Source organism: Pogona vitticeps, chromosome W (genome assembly GCF_051106095.1).
Source record: "Pogona vitticeps strain Pit_001003342236 chromosome W, PviZW2.1, whole genome shotgun sequence".
In the NCBI taxonomy this organism is placed as follows: domain Eukaryota; kingdom Metazoa; phylum Chordata; class Lepidosauria; order Squamata; family Agamidae; genus Pogona; species Pogona vitticeps.
In genome coordinates, this window is record NC_135798.1 from 2,605,665 (window position 1) to 2,628,999 (window position 23,335).

Below are 23,335 nucleotides of genomic sequence, written 5' to 3' on the forward strand. Positions count from 1 at the left end.
CTCCAAAATGGCTACCTCCACCCTGCTGGCTCCTAACGTGTCCCTGAGAGAATCTATTATAATTTTCCCCTGTCTTCCTCACATTTTTCCCCTCAGAATATATTGGTTTTCTGATCTGTGTTATAAAATCTGCAATCTCTGTGGCTTCTTTCAAGTTTTTAGGCTGCCTTTCCTTGACTTGAAATTTTAATTCCCCCTGTAGAAGAGAATAAAACTGCTCTAGCCCTATAATATCTTTCGATTCTTGAAATGTCTGCACTCCCTCCTGTGCCAACCATTTATCCAAATATCTAGCTAAATTTGCTCCTAACTGTGTGAATGTTTCATCTGGTTTTTTGGTGAGTGATCTGAATCTTTGCCTAAGCTGTTCAGCATTGATGCCATGACGGGCAAATACAAGCTTTTTATACTCAGAATAATCCTTTATTAACTCAATAGGCATTTCAGCGTACACCTCAGCTCTTATATCCCACGTCTGCAATGGGACAGGGAGTGGGGTGGGAGGAGGGAGTAAGTAATAAGAATTACTATTGCATTTTATATGTTCTAGACCTTTTTTCAAAAAATAGAGTTACCTGGAGAGAAATTGTTCCCAGAAATCTCCTGCAGGAGGTCTTTGTGCAGAGATCTCTAGCCTTGATCCAGAAGATCCCACGCTCTGTTGGGGTCAATATGGGGTCACCTCCTCAAAGGCCACTGGAAGCGGGAAGGAGAGAACAGTCTTACTAGGTGGAAAAGATCCCACAACGTCCCAACTTGGTTTGTTTAAAAGGTTTGAAAATAACAGGCATCCTCTGAAGTTCAGCTTCAGTAACCTGAGTAACATGTCCAATTTTCTGACAAACAGGACAGCTGCGACAATTACATCTGACTGATTTTGAAACACTGGGCCAGTAGAAACAAGTAGTAATTTTATTTAAGATCCTTTGGAGGCGAAGGTGGCCAGAAAAAGCAGCAGCGTGGGCTAACGTGAAAAACCTTTTCTCAGTAAGGCTGTGTCGGGGGAGGCAGGAGCTCAGAGCAACCTTGACATACCCACCCACACCTATGGGGGGGCTGTGGTGGAAGGGGCTCCTCAGCCCCATTGCAAGGAGAGAAGGATGTGGGGTGGGTGGAGAGAAGGGAAGGAAGAAGAGGTGGAGCAAAAGAGAGATGCCCCACCCTCCCCAAGGCTCCTCCTCCTGAGGGGTGGGGCATTTCATCTTCCTCCTGGATGCCCCCTCCCCCCTGAAAGGGAATCCAAAAGGCCCCATAGCCAAGTGTGGGCAAAGGAAGGCCAGGGTGGGGGGGGTAACCTGGAGAGTCACCGCCTCTCCTTCTCTTTGGAACCCCCCCAAGGAAGGCAGGAAAGCAAAACAGGAAAAGGGGGGTCTGTATGAACAGGAGAAACAAAAATTCCCTGTACGCTCACAAACACACATGCAAGGAAGAGATCCCTGTGAGCTTCCTGCCTCCCCCGGGTGGGATTGTGACCCTCCCTTTCTCTCCCCCCCCCTGTAAATCATCCCTGTAATAACTATATATGAAAAATACATGCTGTAATGTTTCAATTTCTTTATCATTGCAGGGGCATGGTCGATTTTTATACGGTAACATCCCTCTAAAACTGCAGATGGAAGGGAGTTAAATCTCGCTCCTGGGGGTGCGGGTCCCCCCTCCTTCCTCCTCCTCTTCCCCCCCTCCGCCTGACAGGCTCTGCCTTGAAGGGACCATTTTAGGACTCCCGCTCCTCCTCGAAAGACGCCTTGCCCGTGATCCTGAAACCTCTTGGGGAAAACTCGCCACCCCCACCCCCCACCCCCATTCTCCCGGGGGGGCTACTTACCAGAAGGGGTTTTTCCCCTCTCTTTTCTGAGGGAGTGCCGCCATGTGTCCCTCCTTCTACCCCCCTTAACCCCCCACCTCCCAACCAATCGCCGCTGAGAAGGGGAGGGGGAGGGAGGGCACAGATTCCATCATGGGGAGAGAAGGGAGGGGGGAGGGAACGTAGAGCTACGGAGGGGGTAGAGGAGCGGGAAAAAGGAGGAGGGAGCTGTTACAAACAGCTATGATGTCACCTGTCCTTCAAGGTTTAGGCTGGAGTGTTAACATCCAATGGTGGTCGGAAGGCGGGACATCAGGGGGAGGAGCTGGGATATATAGGGGTGTGTATGTGTGTGAGGGTCAGATCAGGATCTGTGAGTGTTGAGATGAGATAGTGATCAGATTGTGTGGAGATATGAGTCTGTGTGAGCTAGAGCCTTTCTTTATGTGATTACCTGATTTATTTGTTATACCAATCTTAATGTACCAATCAATAAACTTTAGTTATTTTGTTTGAAATCCATTCCGGCCTGAAGATACTTATTGCAGGGAATGGTTGGTGGCAGACTACCAGAAGAGTAACAGTGGAGTGACGTAGCGACCTTCCTTTGTGAGGTAGAAGAAGGCCGTTACAAAATTTTGGTGCCAGCTTGTGGGATATGAAGAGATCCAGTGAAGCCTTGGCTGAATCGCGCCTAGAGCAAGGGTATTTTAGTCAGGGACGTCCGAGTGGACCTGTGGGAACATCTTAAAATGTTCACATTTCAACCTGGCTCATGATCCCCCCAAATGTAAGGCTGATATTAGCTTTACTACTCCTCAATAATTATGAAAGGTTCTCCCTCCTCAATAAATAAATTAACCTGGTGGCGGCGGCTGGGGAGCTTTTATTCCTTTGGATGCCTGAAGTTTTTTTTGATAATTCTTCCTCTAGTGTAATATTCTGGCCATCTAACACATAGCCTATAAAAGGTGTATAAAGTAGATTTACCTCAGCCCTTCCGTAAAGTAATTTGTAAGGCTAACTCTGGAGATTTGATTACGGATTGCCTAGCAATCATTCCGGTTTCATTATATATCCCAAAATGCCTCAAGTTTCTTCCAGAGCCCTCAGAAATCCTGAAACTAACCTCTTTTTCCACTAGAGAGGTGCATTAGAAATAACTTCACTGGTGCGAGATGTCGCTTCTGGAGTCTACCCCGTCCTCTTAGAACTGCCAAGCGGGAAGGGACCCTCTGGATCATCGACTCCAGCCCCGTGTCATGGAGGCTCCGTTCGCTCTCCAGCACTTTATTTCCCGGGCAGGTTCTTTCATTTCCACCTGGTCGACCCTCCCTTCAAAGGACCCTGTCGCGACTGCCACCTCCTCCTATGTCACCACACGAGATGACAGGCCACGAACCTTCACACACACACCCACACAGTACTTCGCTGCCACCAACCACACATAAACCTGACACCTCAGACTATGTATGGGTTTTTTAATAAAAATAATGTTTTATTGATTACAAAAATAAAATGTAGATCAATGAATAAAAGAATCACTTATTAAAACTATATTTCTCAGACCTTAACCCTGCACAGTACTTTACTTATTAACACACAGTTACCTAACCTATACCAAACCCTCTCATACTCCCATTCCCCAACAACCTTCTTCCTCCTTGTACAACCCCCTTATATATACAAGCTCCACCCCTATAAGACCCACCTCCTGCCTTGCCATAGGCCAGGAAACTCCAGCCTTAGCCAAGACAGGCAGGTGACATCATGGTACATGTCACAGACCCTTTTGAACCATGTTGGCCCAGTCCCACTTCCAGATCTCAAAACCCCATTTGTGTTCCAGTAGTTTTTCTCTGCTTCTGCCAATGTAATCATTTCAGCTTCTTTTTTCTTTCTCTACTACCGGCTGCATTTGCAGTAATCCATGGTATCTAATTTTTCGTGATAAACATAATCTGTCCACATCATTTTTTGGATGTAGTATGTGATGCATGTTCATTAGTTTCCATGTTTTTCGATTCAACGCTTCTACTTCATTTTGAGTCCAATCTCTTATTCCAGCTGGGTAACGTGTGGGCTTTGAAACGCCCTAGAACTGCTAGTCCTCCAAACAAGGTCTTCCTCTGGCCAAAGTTGAGGTCATGGTAGCAGTTGAACATTAATTGCTGGAGAAATCAAAACACAAAATGGTGTGTGGTGTCCTCAAGCTCAGAATTCTAGAGTCTGGAAAGGTTGAAGGTGGCAAAAAGAGTCTGAATCCTAGAAAGCAAACTTCACCAAACTTACTGGGACCTCCTCCTGGATAACATGCACAGGATTGAACTGATTATGAGTTCTCTGGTTTTGTGATTGCTAGTAAACTTCTGAGAGGAATACTATCAATAACTGATATCAATAGTAATATTGATTGCAGTACTCTTTATTTGCATTATCTTTTTTGTCACTCTGTATTCCTAGTGGTAGTTTGTTGGCAAATGTTGCTTGCCAACAAACTACCACTAGGAATCAGTGGTTGGTGCATAAACTTGGATTACTGTGGTGTTGAAAGGTCTGCCTTGGATTCATATTGAAATCATTCTATCATTTTTGAGATTGTGTCCCAGTACAGCTTTTCCCACTCCTTTGTTCACTATGAGGGCTACTCCATTTCTTCTACTGGATTCTTGCCCACAATAGTATATATGATAATCGTCTGAATTGAATTCTCCCATTCCCTTCCTTTTAGTTCACTGACTCCCAGGATGTCAATGTTGATTCTTGCCATCTCCTGTTTGACCACATCCCAGCTTACCTAGGTTCATAGATCTTACATTCCAGGTTCCCATGCAGTATTTTTCTTTACAGCATCGGACTTTCCTTTCACTTCCAGGCGCATCCGCAGCTGAGCATCCTTTCGGCTTTGGCCCAACCACTTCATTAGCTCTGGAGCTATTTGTCCCCCGCTCTTCCTCAGTAGCATGTTGGACACCTTCCGACCTCAGCAGCTCATCTTCCAGCATCATATCTTGTAGCCTTTTATTTCTGTCCATGGAGTTTTCTTGGCAAAGATACTGGAGTGGCTCACCTGTTCCTGCTCCAGGTGGATCGCATTTTGTCACAACTCTCCACTATGACCTGTCCGTCTTGGGTGCCCCTTCGCCACAACAAGGCAGCAATCCATAAGGGGTCTAACAGCTCTTTGTCAAAAAGAAGGTCTGAAAAATATTGGACCCAACTTTGTGGAGATATTACGGCAGGGTCTTGTACTTCTAGCCTGGAGAAGCTGGCCACAATGGCCCCAAATGGTTCATTTTTTTCTTGGTCACTGCCTGTTGGAGCTTGCTCCATTGTTCCCAAATAAATGTCTGCCTTTTTTCTTTTACACAACTCCTTAATTGAGTTTTTAGGGAGAGATATTTGTGCCAATCTTGGGCAGAGTCAGTCTTCCTATATTCCCTATATGAATGCTGGATTTGTACTTTGACTACAATCAGGATCAAACCCAAGTTCTTTGTTTTGAGGGATTGCAGCACCTTTGGGCTGAAGGAGTTTGTCCTAATTGCCAGTGGAGATGTTCCATTAATCCATCAAATGCTTTATTTTTATCAAGTGGTTCAATGGACTTTGTGATGGAAATTTGAAGGTCCTAACACTTGTCCCTTAGTCACAGACTTTAGAACCTGCTAACACATTGTCTTTTGAACCACTGATTGGTTCAAAATTGGGAAAGGAGTATGACAAGGCTGTATATTGTCCCCCTGCTTATATGCATGTTACTGAAATATCCACCCAGAGTATATAAAGACTCTGTCAAATTCTGAGGTAAATGAAAGAAGAAGTTTTATTACGCAACTGCAGCAGCAGGGAGAACTCCAGGTAGGCAACGGGGTACCACACGCTGAAGACTCCAACGGATTCATTAGCAGCATAAGGTTATATAGTTTAGGACCCTCCCTGTCCTACCAGCCAATTAGCCAATAAGCTCACATTCTGGCTACGTCATCCCCCATTGTCCAACCCCGATTACCCACCCCCTTTTCCTGTATTCACTTATGATTGATAGATTAGATGATATGTCATCAGCAGCTTTATATCAGAATATATGTCATAGCATATTGGGTCAGCTCGACCTGGAAATCCCCCTCCCTTTTTCCTGTTTTGCACAGTTGACCATGAGTACAGCCTTTGTCCCACAGATGTTTCACTGTCTAAGGCCTTTGTGGTTATTGTTCCAGCAATCTTGCTAATGTCAGCAAAGCATTATCTTTTTTAAAAAACATTTTATTAGTTTTTCACTCTATCTACATTTGGTTTGTGCTTATCAAACATCGTGTTACATAATTTGCTTACAATTATTTGATTTTTACACCTCAGTGTCTTCCCAGTTGTCCCCCCAAATTCCAGACATCTTTCAAACATTCAAACCGTTCATGTACGTATTTTAGTATATAATATGGCTACTATCATAATACTACTTTCATAGTGTACAATATTCTCAACATCTTTTGAATAACATTCTTAATAAAAGTAGTTCCGGCTCCATGCCCCAACCTTATATCTAGTTTAATTAAGCTAAAATGAAAAGCCACCATATTACATTTTTACCCTGGTTAGAGGTCCCTTATTTCAATTTAATTCTCCTTTTTAATATAAAGGATATGCTTCTTTACAATTCCCGAAGTTAGATATATACATGTTTTTCAACATTAAGGGCCCCCTTCCTATTTTCCCCTTTTTCATCTTTCTAAGTAATTCCCTCTCTCATTTCTCCTTTTTCACTTTTTGTTTCTGTCTCTCTAAGCATTCTGCCATCTTTCATGCCCTCTGAAACCATTTTGTGCATCTCATTTATCTCCACTAGATCTTTATGCATTTGGTCTATCTTCAATAGATCTTCCAGGTTTTTTAAAATTAATTTTGCTGATTTTCTCCCCTTGTCTTCCCTTAATACTCTCGTCGGATCCAAGATTGATGTGGTTTCTCTTAGGTTTTCCCCATTAATTTCCTCCAGCTCCTCTTTTGATTGGCACACATCATCCGGTACACTCTCATTTCCTTCTTCGTTATTCCCTGTCTCTTGTTGACTATAATTCTTCAGATGTTCATTGAATATTTTTTCCTCTTGGTAGTGGGATCTCACTATTTATAGTATTGTTTGAAGGGTAGATTTTGTTTCATCCCAAAATTGTCCTTGTTGTGCCATTCTGTTCCAGCTGCCCAAGAACTTAAGCCAAGATTCGAAGCCCCCAAGTCTCACACTCCAGTTTGATGATTGTATCTGTGTCCTAGTTGATCCCTGGTAAATTGATGCCAGCTAAACAGATATTCCAAGTCTCCAGAGTCAATTCAAAGAGTCTGCTTTGGCTAAATAGGCCTGAACCAAAATTTAAACCCCCAGAGTACCAAGGTACAATGCAATGGTTGTATCCATGGCCTGATGGCCTAATTCCCACGGGTTTACGCCAGCTAGTCAAACACAAACACTTCCAGCTCCCAGAGCAGTTTTCAGAGGATCTACTTTGGCCAAATAGGCCTAAACTGTGGTTCAGCACCCCAAATATCACACTCCAATTCAGTGTTTCTATCCATGTCCTGGTAGCCTAGTTCCCGCATTTCTGCATCAGTAAAAACTGAAATTCCAGGTCCCTGGAGGTGGTTCCAAAAAGTTCACTTTGGCCCAATATACTAATTCCCAGAGTACAGTTTAAAAAGATCCACTTTAGGGTTAATTTGTCCAGCCAGGCATGAAAAAATCAAAAAGAAATAATAAAAAAAAACAGGATTCCAAGCTTTAAACAGCAGGAAAGTACTCAAGGTCACTATTCTGGGCATTATGCCAAAAAACTTCAAACAGTCAAAACATGAGATAAGTCCAGACTTAACTAGTAATAACTTACGAGAAAATTTCTTAAGATTTATAACGCCAAATTATAATACTCTTAAAGTATATTTTAAATGTATTTAAATGAGTGGTTAATGTCCCATTAATCTTTAAATTATATTCTTTGCAAAAACTATCCCTCTCTCCAGATTTTCTGCCACTCTATGATTGATGAGATTGATAGAAGGTCCTTTTTTTCCTGTATATAGGAATTGTCTTCTCCAGGGGTAATCATAAGCAATTAGTTGTAAAAAATATATCTCACCTGATAGTAACACTGATGTTGAATAGCTGATTGTTCCTTCTCTTATTGTCGGCTGCCGACGACTTGCAAGCAAAAAACCTGCCTGTTTCTGCCCGTTGGCTGATTAGGGAGTTTCCTGGATCAAACGGGGAAGACCGCCCCCCCCATGATCAACAGGCTTCCCCCCCAGTTCACCACCTCTCCGGGGTGGTTTCGACACCCTGGGGTGTCCCAAATAGGTCAGAATTCAGCCCAGGGGACAGAGCTCTGTCCTCCTGCTGCTGTCTCATTGTGGCATCAAGCCAGTCTCTGTGAGCAAAGCATTATTTTAAAATATCTCATATGACAGCAGACAGCGTCTGTTAACAGCTTCCCCAAACTATCTTGTTTTCTAAATGAAATTTGTTCATAAGTGGCCTTTATCCTCCATAACATGAAGAATACATCATGCAAAAGCCCGGACTGGAGGAGTCCCAAGCCGGAATTACGACAAGGCTGTATATTGTCCCTGCTTATTTAACATATATGCAGAATTCATCATGCAAAAGGCTGGACTGGAGGAATCCCAAGCCGGAATTAAGATTGCCAGAAGAAATATCAACAACCTCCAGTATGCAGATGATACCACTCTAATGGCAGAAAGTGAGGAGAAATTAATTAGGGTGAAACAGTGCAAAAGAGAGTCTGAAGCTCAACACCAAAAACACTAAGATCATGGCCACTGGTCCCATCACCTCCTGGGAAATAGAAGGGGAAGATATGGAGGCAGTGACAGATTTTACTTTCTTGGGCTCCCTGATCACTGCAGTTGGTGACAGCAGCCACGAAATTAAAAGACGCCTGCTACTGGGGAGGAAAGCGATGACAAACCTCAACAGCATCTTAAAAAGCAGAGACATCACCTTGCCAACAAAATTCCGCATAGTCAAAGCTATGATTTTTCCAGTAGTAATGTATGGGAGTGAGAGCTGGACCATAAAAAAAGCTGACCACCGAAGAATTGATGTTTTTGAATTGTGGTGCTGGAGGAGACTCTTGAGAGTTCCCTGGACTGCAAGGAGAACAAACCTATCCGTTATAAAGGAAATCAACCCCGAGTGCTCACTGGAAGGACAGATCCTGAAGCTGAGGCTCCAATACTTTGGCCATCTCATGAGAAGAGAAGACTCCCTCGAAAAGACCCTGATGTTGGGAAAGTGTGAAGGCAGGAGGAGAAGGGGACGACAGAGGACGAAATGGTTGGACAGTGTCATCGAAGCTACCAACATAAATTTGACCCAACTCTGGGAGGCAGTGGAAGACAGGAGGGCCTGGCGTGCTCTGGTCCATGGGGTCACAAAGAGTCAGACACAACTAAACGACTAAACAAACAAACAAACACATTATGATCCCATGCTAGTCCTTTTGAGGCATCATGGTATATACAACGTGTTTGATTTATATATGCACACAGGCCGCCATGATGCAGGAGCATCCTACAAGTGGCTAACCTCTTTTGCAAAACCATATTCTTCAGGGAAACTACTTCAGCCTTTAATTTTACTTGTATTTTCCTAGTGACATTCCCCAAGAGATCTATGGCTCTTGAAGTCTTATATACAAATTCTACCAAGGTGTGAATCTCTTTATAGGCTTCTGCCACATCTACTGCTGGAAAAAGGCTCCTTCCCATTTGAGTCCCTGTTGACCATTTCCAGGCCTCCAGAGAAGACCTCCTGGTGACACCTGTGGCTCGAGTAGAGTAACTTATATCTAATTTAATTCATTACTCAAGAAGGGCCGTTCGGGAAGCAGAATCTGCCTAAAGTCGTCTGTCGTGGAGACAGTTGCAAAAAAACTCATTTAATTTCTCTGCAATCTCTAAGTCCCCCTTTCGCTCCCCTTTCCCTCCTTGACCATCCAGCGGGCCAGCCGCTTCTCTGGCAAGTTTCCTACTCCTAAAATATTTAAAGAAGCTTCTATTATTCCCCCTTATATTGCTGGCCATATGTTCCACAAAGTCTTTCTTTGCCTTTTTTTAATCACTTTCTTTCATTTCTTTTGCCAGAATTTATGTTCCTTTTTATTTTCCTCATCTGGGAAGGATATCCATTTACGGAAGGATCCCTCCTTTCCCATTAAGTCCTCTGTAACTTTGATTGTTAAGTATTCTGGCACTTTCTTGGACTTAGTTGAGCCCCCCCTTTCCTTTTTTGCGGTATACACTTCCTGTGGGCCTCTACTACTGTTGTTTTAAAAAGACTATGCACTCTTGAGATTTTTTTTTTGAAAACTTCCCTTTCAACTTCTTTCTTGTTTCCTCGTCTGAGGGAGGTCCACCCTTCAGAAATCAAGGGTTTTTGTGCCAGATTTGCTTGACACTCTCCCCCCAACATGCACGGCAAAAACGATGGCAGCATGGTCACTATTCCCTAGTGACTCAGTGACATTCCTGTCCCTAACCAGGTCCTGAGCACCACAGGACATTAGATCCAGAGTCACCAGTCCTCTGGAGGGCTCCATGAGAAATTGCTCCAAGACATAGTCATTTAGCATGTAAAGAAACCCGGTCTCTCTTTCTTGACCCTAGCATGCCTTGGCCCAATTGATGTGAGGATAATTGAAGTTCCCCATGATTACAATCATGGACACCTCCCTGATTTCTATCCCCTTCTCAAATTTTCCCCCTCAAGTTTTTCCCAACATTTCCCCTTCATGTTTTTGAGCTGGAGGATGATAGCAAGACCCACCCTACTATCACATTGCTCCTTTGGGCTGGCAGTTTAACCCACAGTGATTCTGTGATGGAGTCATACCCACCATCCATCTCCATTTCTGCTGAATTCTACCCCTTTTTTGACCTAGATGGCCACCACACCTCCAATACACTCCCTCCCTGTCCCTGCTCTAGAGTTTATCATCTGGGATTGCAGTATCCCATTGGTTCTCCGAATCCCACCAGGTTTCTGTTATGGTCACTATTGTTAACCCCGATTTTCCTTCTTCCACAACGCAGCAATTGTATTTACTTTCAATACAACTTAATTATTGTAACGTCTTGCACACGCATACTTGTGTAACTTTATGTATCTTTTATCCATACATATGTATCTGAATGTATCTGTATCCGAATGGATCTGTATTAGAAACTGCTTTTACCGTAGACTGACCCTGACTTGGATCTCTTCTCCCGACCCTTGCCACAATCACACCAGGGTGCTAACTTTACAGACACATCCTTGCATATAAAAACACATAGTGCCTCAATGGCCTTCCATCTGCTAGCTGAGAGATATTGCCCCAAGGAACAGAACACAATACTTTCACTTCCCAAAACAACAGGCCTGTTCAGAGGGCAATTAAGGAGATAATTGGCACCCTTGGTATGCGTAGGGAGGAAGCTAAGGCACTTCCATTTTGACACCAAGGGAAGAGTTGTTACTTGAAGGCCATATACATGGAGCCCAGGAAACAAAAGAAATGTAACAATAAACAAAACGGCAGAGATAACTAATATCTGGGTACTGTCAAATCAGACACATAGTCGCCATTGGAGTAATTCATAACCTTAATGCCAAGGGGGCATGCGTATCATATGCACATTCAGGTATAGCCAATAAGTCAGACCCACAGAACATTTAGGGCCAATGGGCATAGAGATCCAAAGTTTCGGGTTCAGGACACCAATCAGAATCTAACTGTTTATGGCCCTTTGTGTGTATCCCTATAAAACATCTATGCACCCGTGCTTCGGGGCTCTTCTCTGCTTTTAAGAGATTGGGCCCTAGCTGTGTAATTTAATAAATAATTGGCATCTTATACAGCTGGTTGTCTCGTGTCTTAGTCTGCTGCCTCTACCAGAGAATTGCCTCGATTTTCAGGGTTAACACTATCAATCTTATATCTACCCTCCAAATAAAAGTTAAGTAAATAAAAAGTTAAAATGAATAAAATGTCCCAGTTCTCTCATCTTTGCTCAGACGCTTCGAGCATTTGCCTAAAAACACCTGCCTATGGGGTCCCTCAAGAAGGGCAGCTTGTTTGCTTCTCCTTGTCAGCACCCACGGTTCCCTAGAGAACTCGCAGATGGTTGGACAGAGAGTAATCAGGAGTTTGTACACCCTAAAGTGTGCTGAGAGAGTCCTATAGCTCAGCTAGGCGTGTTCAACCCTCCTTTTTACAAGTCTGCCCTAATAAGAACATCCTTGTACCTTTGAATATTTCTGATAGAAAACCATGTGGGCTTTGTAGTCATTAGACTTACTATGCACCACAGGCAGGACTCATTAAGTATGCAAGGCCGTGGCAGCACCATCAGATGATCTATGACAAGTTTACTGTTCAAGAAACCAATTAATATTTATAATCATTGTTTTATTAATAAAATAAGTAAATTCCATAAAGAAAAGTCAACTTATGCAAAAGCAAGCAAACAAACATTATGCTGGTTAATTACAAAATTGTAGTGAAGTAAAAAAATCATGAAAAATATACAAGTATTCAAAAATAGTAAAAAGAATTCAAAAATCCAATGAAACAAATAAAAACAAGTTCAGAAGGCAAATAAGAAAAAGCCTTCCCTCTGGTTCAATCAGATAATCCATCAGAAAAAAACAAAATAGTCCAATTAGGTAGGAAAAAGTCCAAAGTCCATCATTATCCTGTAAAAAGAAAAATACTGTACGAAAGAAAAATCCTGTAAAAGAAATATCCCATTCTGATGATTCAGTCATATTGTCCTAAGAATAATCCACGAGTGGTCCTAAGGGTAATCCATAAGAGTTCTTAGAATAGTCCATGAGGGTGTCGAGAATATTCCATGTTGTTAGGCAAACAGTGCTGCTGTACCACCCAACCTTCCTTCCCATGGCTAACAGATGTTATTTGGGTTTCTGAGGTTTTGCAATGAGTCACAACAAAACCCATCTATCTTATCACAGTATTTCCTTCTCATGCTCTCAGAAAAGCATTCTCCCAGTTCTCACTAGCAAACACACTGTCAGCATTGTAAAAATCATTTGTGCAGAGAAACAAGATGGAACCTCTCTTGCATTTTTCATTATTACATAACCCATCTTCAATACACAATCTTAACCATATATCCCATCTCATCACACTCCTTCCATCCCATCATGCTCCCAGTCCTAATTGTTAAAACCGGCAGTTTCCTGAGAAACTACTCAGCTGCGGGACAGAGAGGATTCTGAGTGAATAGCTCCTTTAACAGGCAAAAACAGGGTCCAGTAATTTTACCCTAGGGCAGCTACTTCACTCTTTCACCAAGTCTGACCCAATTTCATTGAGAACCAAGACACACACGTGAGTTCTAGGGAATCCAATTCTCCTAGCACTCAGGAATATGTTGGACCCAAAGGTAGCATTACTTCTACATGGCCTTATAAAGTACATCAATTTAGGTAAACCAAATGATTATTGTAGCATCTGTTCTATTCAAGAAGCCAAATTCGAGATCTTAAGCATATTTTGTTTTATTAGAAAAATAAAGTTCTGAAAGAATAAAGTTCATGCAAAGCAAGGCATATTTACATATTTCCATCCCATCCAGTTGATAAGAAACTGGACTCCTCTAGAATAAACAAAAATAACAAACTTAATAACTAAAGAATTTGGGAAAGGCAAGCTTCCCCTCTAACTTAAGCAAAAATGTACATCTTAAAATAATACTGTAAATCCAATTGTCCATAATGAAATCAACAACATACCAAGATCCATCAGTCTATTAGGCAAAGTCCTCATTTAAAATTCATTAAAAAGAAAAGAGTTCCATCTGTGTCTTTCTGCTGTCTTCCATCTTGACTCCCTTCTCTCCCTCTTTTTCTCTCTCTTGCTGCTGGAACTTACTTCCCCCCTCCTTCTTCTCATGAGAACTCCTGGAATGTTATGTCTTTCGCTAGCTGACCAGGCTTCAGTTACCCAGGTAACGAGATAAGAGGTCAGCCTGACCATTTCTGTGAAGCAGAGTTGTAAGGAGAAACTGTCTTTGGAAATTTTCCATTCTAAAGCACACAGAGACCAAAATGGATTCTTTTAGGCTAACTTTGTAACTACATGTTCCATCAGTAAATCACTTTCTAGCTTTCATAACCAAATTCATCATACTAATTCCTACACTATCATCACTTTGTTTTTCTCTATCCTCTCCACCCTCATTCCACAGGGATGAGGAGTCTCGAAATGAACACCTCTCGGCTCCTGTTGATTTTCTCCCGGGATTCAGTTTAAAAGCTGCTCTGCCACCTTTTTAATGTTACGCGACAGCAGTTCAGTTCTGTGTTCATTCAAGTGAAGCCCCTCCCTCTTGTACAAGCCCACTTCTCCCAAAAAATTCCCGAGTGCCAAATGAATCTAAGCCCCTCCTCTTGACACCACCATCTCATTCATGTGTGGAGACCCCTGAGCTCCACCTGCCTGATGACACCCAGCTCTACATCTCCTTTTCTCCAACCACAGTGGATTCCGTTCCGTCCATTCAGCGCTGCCGGGAGGCTGTACTGCAATGGATGCAAGAGAATAGACGGAGGCTGAACCCAGATAAGACGGAGCTCCTGAGGGTGGTTGGTGTGATGAGATGGGTTTTTGAGTTAAAATCTTTTAAGGCATATGGGTTTTTGTAATTAAGAAATAAGCCAGAGAGGTTCCATCTTGTTTCTTTGTATAAAGTATCTTTGCTATGCTGACAAGTTGTTTTCTAGGCGAGCAGAGAGAATGTTATTCTGAGAGCCTGAGAAAGGACTCTGTGTGATTAGATAGATGGGAATTGTTGTGACTCTTTGATAAACCACCGTAACCCAAATAACATCTGGTGCGTATGAGAAAGAAGTCATGTGGTGCAACAGGACTGTTTGCCTAGTAACGAACTCTGATTGGATGACATCGTGGGAAGGTGCGATGAGCCCTTGCCAGTTACTCTTGAAAAAGGAACTTTTTGCCTATGGACATTGTCTTTCAAGACCGACTCTTCATTCATTCGTGACACATGGGACTAACCTTTACTATACTGGATTATCCTTGGACTTATGGGATTTTTCCCTAAGGACTATGCATGGACTATTTTCTATGGACTGTTCTATGGAATATTCTTTAGGGACTTCTTTTCTTGGAATACTCCATATGGACTATGCTCTTTTAATTTTGTAAGGACTATGGTACATTTAATGGACTTGACTTTTCTAAGGATAAGGGGACTTTTACTGAATTTTTCTTTTTAGTACAGGATTCTTGTTCTACAGGATCACTGAGGACTATAGCCTTTTTATAACCTACTTGGATTATCTTGTTTTTACTAATGAATTATTGGACTGGAACTGTTTTTATTCTTTTTAATGTTTTTGTGTTTTTGTAAGGTTTTTGAACACTTTTCTATTTTTCATGTTTTCTTTGCCTCACTACATCTTTGTAACTAAACAGCACAATGCTAGTTTATTTGTTTTGGTTTAATTTGGCTTTGATACTTAGTAACATGCTTATTCTTTAATAAAATAAAGATTATAAAACTCAATTGGTTTTCCTGAACAGTACACTTGTCATGGGGTCATCTGAGAGTGCTGCCTCGGCCTAGCTTACTTAGAGTCCCGTCAGTGGTGCATGTTAAGTCTAAGGACTACATAGCCCACTTGACCTTTTCATAATAATATCTGAGAGTACAAGGGTGTTCTTATGTGGGCAGACCTGTGAGAAGGAGTGTTGTAGCATGGCTAGCTGAATTTGGACTCATTCAGCCCATTTTAGCATGTGCAAACTCCTGATTGCTCTCTGTCCAGGCTTACACGTGTTTTTGGACCCGTGTTTGCTCACAGTTGGCCCCTCCATTGGTGGTTTGGGAAACTCCATCTCTTTTGGGGGAGTGACTCTCACCACGAAGAGTGAGGTTTGCAGCTTGGAGGTCCATACAGATCGGCGCTCACCATGGAAACCCAGATGGTGTCAGTGGTCCACTCCGCTTATTTCCATCTTTGGTGGATTTCCCAACTGTGTCCTTATCTTGATGTCAGGGTGCTCACGACTCTGGTCCATGCGCTTGCAGTCTCGAGATTAGACTACTGCAATGCGCTCTACTTGGGACTACCTTTGAGATTGATGGAGAAGCTTCAAATGGTACAGAATGTGGTGGACAGACTTCTCAGTGGGATGGGAAAATATCAGCATATTTCCCCCACTCTGGCTGCCTTGCATTGGCTGCCCGTTCATTTCCACATTGATTTCAAAGTGTTGATGATGACATACAGCCCTAAACAGTTTAGGACCTCAATATCTAGCAGAATGCCTCCTCCTACCTAGATTTACCCGAACCACTTGTTCTAGCCAGGAAGGATGACTGAGGGGCCCAATGCAGAGCGAGGCCCACAGAGAAAGACAGTAGCCCCTCACCTTTGGAACAGTCTCCCCTCCGAGATCTGTCTGGTTCTCTTGCTGGGTGTTTTTAAGAGCAAACGTAAGACCTGGCTCTTTAGGAAGGCTTTCCCTCCTGCCATCATTTGATTTCCCCCCCTCCATCTTCAACTATATTACCATTGATATTTTTATTTTATTATCTTCTTTTTATTCCTCTTTTATTTTTAGTTGCCCTTGGTCTAGATGGGCAGGGTATAAATTTAATAAATAAATAGCTGGCCCTGTGCGTTTAACAAGTAGCACTTCCAAGAACAATACATTTGAGATACAGTAGTATCTTATTTTATGTACACCTTGGTTTACATAATTTCTGGTTTACGAACGGAAATCCATTCAAAATAATGCCTCGGTTTAATAGTCTTTCCCCTTGTTTCTTTTACTTTGTGAAGGAGGTTTCACTGTGCCTGGAGGTTTGTAGCGCTGCCATCGCTATGGCAACCCACATTCTGGTTTATGTATTTTTCGCATTACGTAATGTCCTGGAGGACACATTGATTTTGTAAACTGAGGTACTACTGTAATATGCAGTATTTAGAATGTGTAATATTTAATTTAGTTGGGGTCAAATACCTTCTGAATTTCAATGTTTAAATATTTGCTTTTATTCTCTCAGATGTGGTTTATCAAATTCTTCCCTCCCCTCTTTCCATACACATTGGTTTAAGTGCCTAACTCTGGAGGCAGAAGTTTGGAGTTGACTTCGCTTCTAGCTCTGCACTTCTAAGATTCTATTACCTCAGTACCTACTTCCCTGACCATCTCTGCTTTCTATCCTGTTTTCAGAAATTCCTGATGATTCTCTACCTGTAATAGCATTTTATGAATTCTACATCCCATCCCTTTCGTGGACCTGTCCTTTCTCTTCTCCCTCTGAATAATAATCTCTGCAGACTTTGTCAGTTCCCGGCATTGACCACTAACTTCTCTTTACCAGTTCTCGAGTCTAATAATGTATATGCATTCATCCACTTTTACACTTCCTTTCTAACACTGTCTTTCCCCCCCTTGTTACTCATGTTTGCTAAAAATGCTTTAATTCAATTATTTGTTTCCTCTTTAATCAACTTTGTGAAATTCTTTTTGAATTTTCTTGAAAAATAAGTACAATCATTGGGGAGAATGTGAGAAGGAAAAAAGTTAATATACTTTGAAATTGATGTACTTACTTGGGTGTAGAAATGATCCTCCCTTCATGACTCCTCCCTCCATATGGTCGCTCACTGAAGAGGCCTTCCAACCTCAAGCCCAAAGGAACATCTTGAGGTCTGGCATCTTCCCCTCCCTGGTTCTCTTCCCTCACATTTTTGGCTGTCTTTCCTTCCTACTCTGTGATTCAGGTGGAGCCCGAACACCTCATTCCTTTTTCCCGCAGATTTTGGAAGTGATTGTTTCTCTTCTTTTTCTAATCTACCAGATGATAATGGACAGGAGAAGAATTGCCCAGCAACATCTGGGGCAACCTGGGCAGGAACTCATAATCAAGCAAGAAAACAGAGAACTGAAAATTGGAATGGCCATGCATGGACTTCACATGAAAGGAATAATGCAGGAGAGAAATGACGTAAATGCATGTCACATCAGTAGACATCAAAGAACACATGCGGGGGAGAAAATGTATCCATGTATGGAATGTGGAAAGAGCTTCAGTCGTAGTTATCCCCTTAGGTTACATCAAAGGACTCACACTGGGGAGAAACCACATAAATTCATGGAATGTGGAAAGAGCTTTAGTCATAGTTATCCCCTTAGGTTACATCAAAGGACACACACTGGGGAGAAACCACATAAATGCATGGAATGTGGAAAGAGTTTTAGTCTGAGTGGCTACCTTAGGTCACATCAAAGATCTCACACTGGGGAAAAACCATACAAATGTATGGAATGTGGAAAGAACTTTAGTTTCACTGGTGGTCTCAGGTCACATCAAAGAAGTCACACTGGGGAGAAACCACATAAATGCATGGAATGTGGAAAGAGCTTTAGTCAGGGTGGTGACCTTAGATTACATCAAAGAACTCACACTGGGGAGAAACCACATAAATGTTTCGAATGTGGAAAGAGCTTTAATTACAGTGGTGTCCTTAGATTACATCAAAGAACTCACACTGGGGAGAAACCACATAAATGCATAGAATGTGGAAAGAACTTTAGTCGCAGTGATGCCCTTAGGTTACATCAAAGGACTCACACTGGGGAGAAACCACATAAATGCATGGAATGTGGAAAGAGCTTTAGTAAGAGTAGTCATCTTAAATCACATCAAAGGACTCACACTGGGGAGAAACCACATAAATGCATAGAATGTGGAAAGAGATTCAGTCAGAGTAGTAACCTTAGGAAACATAAAAGAACGCACACTGGGGAGAGACCACATAAATGCATAGAATGTGGAAAGAGCTTTAGTCAGAGTGGTGACCTTAAGTTACATCAAAGAATTCACACTGGAGAGAAACCACATAAATGCATGGAATGTGGAAAGAGCTTTAGCAAGAGTAGTCATCTTAAGTCACATCAATGGACTCACACTGGGGAGAAACCGTATAAATGCATGGAATGTGGAAAGAGCTTCTGTCAGAGTGGTCACCTTAGGTCACATCAAAGGACTCACACTGGGGAAAAACCACATAAATGCATGGAATGTGGAAAGAGCTTTAGGAAGAGTAGTCATCTTAAGTCACATCAAAGGACTCACACTGGGGAGAAACCACATAAATTCATGGAATGTGGAAAGAGCTTTAGTCACAGTGGTGAACTTAGGTTACATCAAAGGACTCACACTGGCGAGAAACCATAGAAAGGCATGGAATGTGGAAAGAGGGTTCTTCAGAGCTCCTAATAATTAAAAAAACGCATAAGAAGCTCATTCAGTTTTGTGCTTGTTTCCAGTGGAAAGATTAAGCAACCAAAAGCTGACTCAATGCAAAACAGAGAGAAAAAGTGAAACAATGGAGTGCATTTTGAAGTGCCACTTCTGATGTGTTTTATTTCTATCGTTAATTAACAGAGCGATACCACAAAATAAATGTGGAACGTTTTGCTAAAAAAAATGAGAACAAGCATATATTGTACAATGGAAGCTTTAACAAAATTAGTGTAAAAAGAGAAAAGGATGGATGTTATAAGGCTAACTGATGAAAGAAAAGCACGTAGTGAAGAGAGAAAAGCTGTCATTTGTTTTATGAGTCTTTATCCTCCTAATAATAGCAAATGAATTTTAAAGAGGGTGCCAATGAATTTTGTATTACTTATTTTTTTATGAACAAATATATTGGGATTGTTGGAAGGAGTGTAAAGTTTTGTTTTTCAAGCTCCGGTCTCTTTGGGCGCTGGACTGCATTGGGTCGGAGGTAACCAAATCCTTTGATCCTTAACATCTGAGCTTCTCGGAGTCTGGGAAATCTAAGCCTTGGGAAAACTTGGTTTTGCTGATTGATGCAGAACAAAGGGATATAAATATTGGGAGAGATCTCACACAAAGTGTCATTAGAAAGTAATGGAGAACTATAGATGTTTGGTTTCATGATGCCAGGTGAAAGTCCTTGGAAGAGCGAAAAGATAACAGTGTGGCATTGATAGCCACCAATGGATTTTACAGATGGCTGGGAGAGAACAAAATGTTCTGTTTCTTAACATACTTACAGCCAAATAGTGCTTTTTTACTTTGTATATATTTATTTTATTTTAAAATTTGGATACTTTCGCATGTCTTTCATGGAAAATAATAAGGTTTTTTTATTTTTTATCATTGTATTAAGAAGTTTGAATCATTCTGAAGATGTATTCTGTCTTTCTAGATTATGAGCACCAGTGTTTTAATATTGTTTGCATTTTAGATTGAAACACGTCTTAAATTTTCTCTATTATCTAAATTTAAGTTGTTGCATCTTTTTACATGGTGCAAGGATGTATTTTAAGTAAGCCTGCAGTTTTTGCATAACTGTATGATGTTTGGATTTAAAGATCTCTACTGGCAATTTTCCCCTCATGCCTGTAAGAGTGCCTTACAGATTTTTTTTGGATTTAGTATATTGAAGTATGGAGTCTAGAAATGATGCAAATAAATAAACTCGTACAGAATTAACAAGTTTTGGAATTGCCTTGAATCACTGCACAATGAAAAGACTTCCTGTGAGATGCCCAGATGAGCTTCAAACACCTTGTCACTTGCTGTCTATCTGACGGAGAAAGTCAGGCTGAACCCATCCTAACTGGAGTGTGTCCTTTCCTGAGAAGTGGAGGGAGAAGCCCATGGAGCCCCAGAGACAGAACATATGACTCGTCAGAGAAGTGACACCTCCATGGGGAGAATAGAAAGATAGAGAGATGAGAAGGGTTACAGAGAAGACCAGGAGGATAGAGATAGTTCCGGGTGAAGAACCAAAGGCTTAGGCCAATGAAGGGATGGGAAAGTCAGGAAATAAAAAGAGCCTGGGGTGTCTTAAGGTGGAAGTTCCAGTGAGGGAAGCAGAAGGTCCATCAGAGGAAAGGATCGACTGGGCAAAGGTACATTAGGGTAGCAGCAGAGGTGCAGGAGAAAAAGAAAGGAATAAGACAGGAGGAGGGAAGAGAAATATATCTTGGGGAACCATCAACAAGGGAGACAGTGGAAGGTGGAGAGGTAGGAGGGCAAAAGAAGGAGAGGATATTCCCACAAGGCTGGGAATGGATATGAATGGAGAATCCCTGGACCAAACAGTGGGAGAACTTGATGATACCTCATGAAGAGGCAGAAACAAGACAGAGAGAAGTAAGACCGGAGAAACCCTCCTATTGGGGAGAGAAAGAGGTTGGAAGGGGGAGGAGAAAGATCAGGGAGGAGAGAGGCACACTAGCTGAAGAGAGAAAGGTAGAGATGGACCAACCTCTCAGAGAGGGCTTTTGGCAGGGGGTCAGATGTCTTCCAGTGGTGACAAGATTGATGAATTGTAGAATCTCCTTGCCTGGGTGGTCTGTAAATTTCTGTAGGATTCCTGTGGAGTCGGGTATCCTAACGAAGTTCTGACCTGTAGATATCAAAGATGTCATAAAGGGGAGAGGCCATAGAACTATAAGGAATAATCTTTTATTCATCCAAGAACTCATACAAAGAGGAAACATTTCAAATGCAAAGAATGTGGAAACAGCTTCCGTCTGAGCTGACAGGCCTAGAATAGGCCTGTAAGAACTGATAAACAAAGTTTGTGAACAGTTTTTAAGAAAGAGTCCAATTAATTACTTCAGCTGTGCAAGTAGCTAGCTGACCAGTTTGATTTAACCCACCTGTGGAAACAAAATGCTGGAGTAGAAGCCTGGAGAAGCTAATCTCTGATTGGCCACTAAGGGCAATAAAATTAACAGCCTCTGAGCACTTTTTTCAGGTTGAAGGAGGAGAGATGAAGGTGCTACTCTGCAGGACTGATTTACGATGCTGGATATTGCTATGGACTCTGGATATATGCTACGGGAAAGGGACTGATATTGAATGCTTTATCGTGTATGACCAATGGACTGAACTAAGACAACTCTGTCATTATGACTATGGCTACAATATAATTTTTTCTTTACCTTAATGGACTCTCTTTTCATTGCTTGTCTGCATACTGAATTGGATAAACCTCTGCTAGGGCCAAGGAAAGATCCCAACAAAACAGCGGACAAACTCCATAGTTCCTTATGTGAATAAAAGTTGACCCAATGAGCAACAAAGGCACCTGTTACTTAGATCACAGAACAACATGGCTGAGAAATCAAAGTGTGAAGTCTGGATTCCAACTTTTATATTTTTTTACTATTTCCATCAATATGTTAGAGCTTGCTAATACATTTCTGCTATATTTGTTTCTCTGTTTGAAATATATTTTCCTTAGAAAGGACTCAAGGGTGGTTTAGATCCTAGATTCCCACCCTTTGTTACTCGGATGTTTTTGAACTGCAACTCCCAGAAACCCCAGCCAGCACAGTTGGTGGTGAAGGCTTCTGGGAGTTGCAGTCCAAAACTCCTGGATAACCCAAGGTTAAGAACCAGTGGTTTACATCTTTAAAAGACAATAAGAGCTTTCAAGGGTAACTATACAAATATTTAAAAGGATCAAAGTGGGGAGGGGTCATTGGTCCCTGTGACCAAGCCAACAATCTAGCTGAAGCATTTTGGAAACAAAGGAAGCTTCTTGACATTGTGGATTAAAAAAGTGATATAGGTGTGTGAACCATGCTCCGTTCAGTATCCCACCATGAGAAGCTTGGGTGTGCATGGCTAAAATAGAGACACACTTGTTAGCAGCTGTGACAACCCCAGACCTACTGGAGTATACCACCCTGTAATTATGCTGCCACCAACCATTCCCTATAAGGAGTCACACAGACCAGGAATGGATTTTAATAAACAAAAGAACAAGGTTTATTGAAACAACAAACAGGGTAAATAAAAGGATCAGGTAAATAGGATACTGTAACGTGGCATAGTCCCAATCATATACATACAACAGATTGGTTCCCACAGAACACTTTAAAGTAACGCACAGACCCTGAACCTATCAGTTCTGGCTACCTAGATAGAAACCTGAACCTATCAGGTATGTACTATCTGACAAACAGTTGTACTCAGTCTGACACACAGACTCCCACTCCACTTCTCCACACCAGCTCCAAATATATATACAGTACAGCTCATCCCCCCTGATGTCCTGCCTTCCACTCCCCATAGGATGGAACTTTCCCTCCAAACCCATGACAGACAGGTACCATCAGTGCTGTATGTGACACCTCCCCTCTTTATAAGTTGTTTTGCGGGGGAAAAGCTAAAGTGCTTTTCTCCAAAAAACAACCAGGATCAAAACACATAAACAGCTATACATTATCATACAATCCCATAACCCATACTTACTCACTCTAGGTCAAACATATCACTTATGCATTTAAACATTAATATTTGCAATACATTAAGTTACCTTTATTAATACAAACCAAGCCTGTTCAATAAACAGGTACATTTAACTTTTGGTCACCAAAATATACACAGTCCATGGTTTCTTCGCAGTCTTCACTCGTCGGG

General features: G+C 41.9%; 1 protein-coding gene and 1 long non-coding RNA gene across 2 annotated transcripts in view; both read left to right on the forward strand.

Annotated features, from left to right (window-relative positions):
• Positions 1-23,335, forward strand: part of LOC144584997 (uncharacterized) — a 259,478-nt gene that overhangs the window by 85,762 nt on the left and 150,381 nt on the right. The window lies entirely within an intron of this gene.
• On the forward strand, positions 2,986-20,389 carry LOC144583015 (uncharacterized). The gene has a single exon (XM_078382389.1). It carries the CDS (start codon positions 17,462-17,464, stop codon positions 19,097-19,099), a length of 1,638 nt encoding a protein of 545 aa, XP_078238515.1. The 5' UTR covers positions 2,986-17,461; the 3' UTR covers positions 19,100-20,389.